The sequence below is a fragment of the Trypanosoma equiperdum genome (assembly GCF_001457755.1).
Source record: "Trypanosoma equiperdum strain OVI genome assembly, contig: ctg_248, whole genome shotgun sequence".
Lineage (NCBI taxonomy): Eukaryota > Euglenozoa > Kinetoplastea > Trypanosomatida > Trypanosomatidae > Trypanosoma > Trypanosoma equiperdum.
This window is the reverse complement of record NW_027124141.1, coordinates 1-569: the sequence shown is the minus strand read 5'-3', so window position 1 is coordinate 569 and position 569 is coordinate 1. Positions and strand designations below refer to the sequence as shown.

Here is a 569-nt window from a genome sequence, read left to right as displayed (position 1 = left end):
CGACAAGACAAACCTGCCGTACCCAAAACAGGAACCGAAAATGGACGGTGGGAAAAATACTATACCTTCTGAAAAAAATGTAAGAATGCAATCGAAACAGACCCCAACAAAGCAGACTACGCAAAGTGGTCGACGAAAAAGCTTAGCAAAGCCCAGCTCGCGAAATTACAATTGTACGCCGAAAGGGTCTTTGAATTTTACAAAGCGGCCCAGACAACACTAAAAGTCGCCCAGGCAACAAACATTCAGACACTTTTAAATAAAGCCAGCTTCGGAGCGGTCAACACAGAAGCAGCAACAAACTATGGGCCAGGAAACCGCGCAGCCATTTGCTCAGGGACAACAACGCCTACTCAACTCAAAGCAGGGAGCTCACTCAAACTAGACCTTCTTTGCCTTTGTGCCTATGACGATGGCGCAACACCCAACGGAAACAAAATATGCGGACCCGACACAGCCAACGCAGGTGGCAGCAGCAGCGACAACTGGGATGGCAACGCCAAGACGCAAGCGAACTGGGCACCTTTAAAGGTCGCTTGCCAGAAGAGGAAAACGCAGGTAAAATTAAC

General features: G+C 48.7%; 1 pseudogene across 1 annotated transcript in view; it reads left to right on the top strand.

The window, feature by feature from the left end:
• TEOVI_000085400:pseudogene overlaps nucleotides 1–567 on the top strand; it is a 764-nt pseudogene extending 197 nt beyond the window's left edge. Inside the window, 2 exon segments of the mRNA in view lie at nucleotides 1–4; nucleotides 7–567. The exon segment at nucleotides 1–4 is cut by the window's left edge and continues 197 nt beyond it. Coding sequence covers nucleotides 1–4; nucleotides 7–567 — 565 coding nt within the window.
• The last annotated feature ends 2 nt before the right edge of the window (nucleotides 568–569 follow it).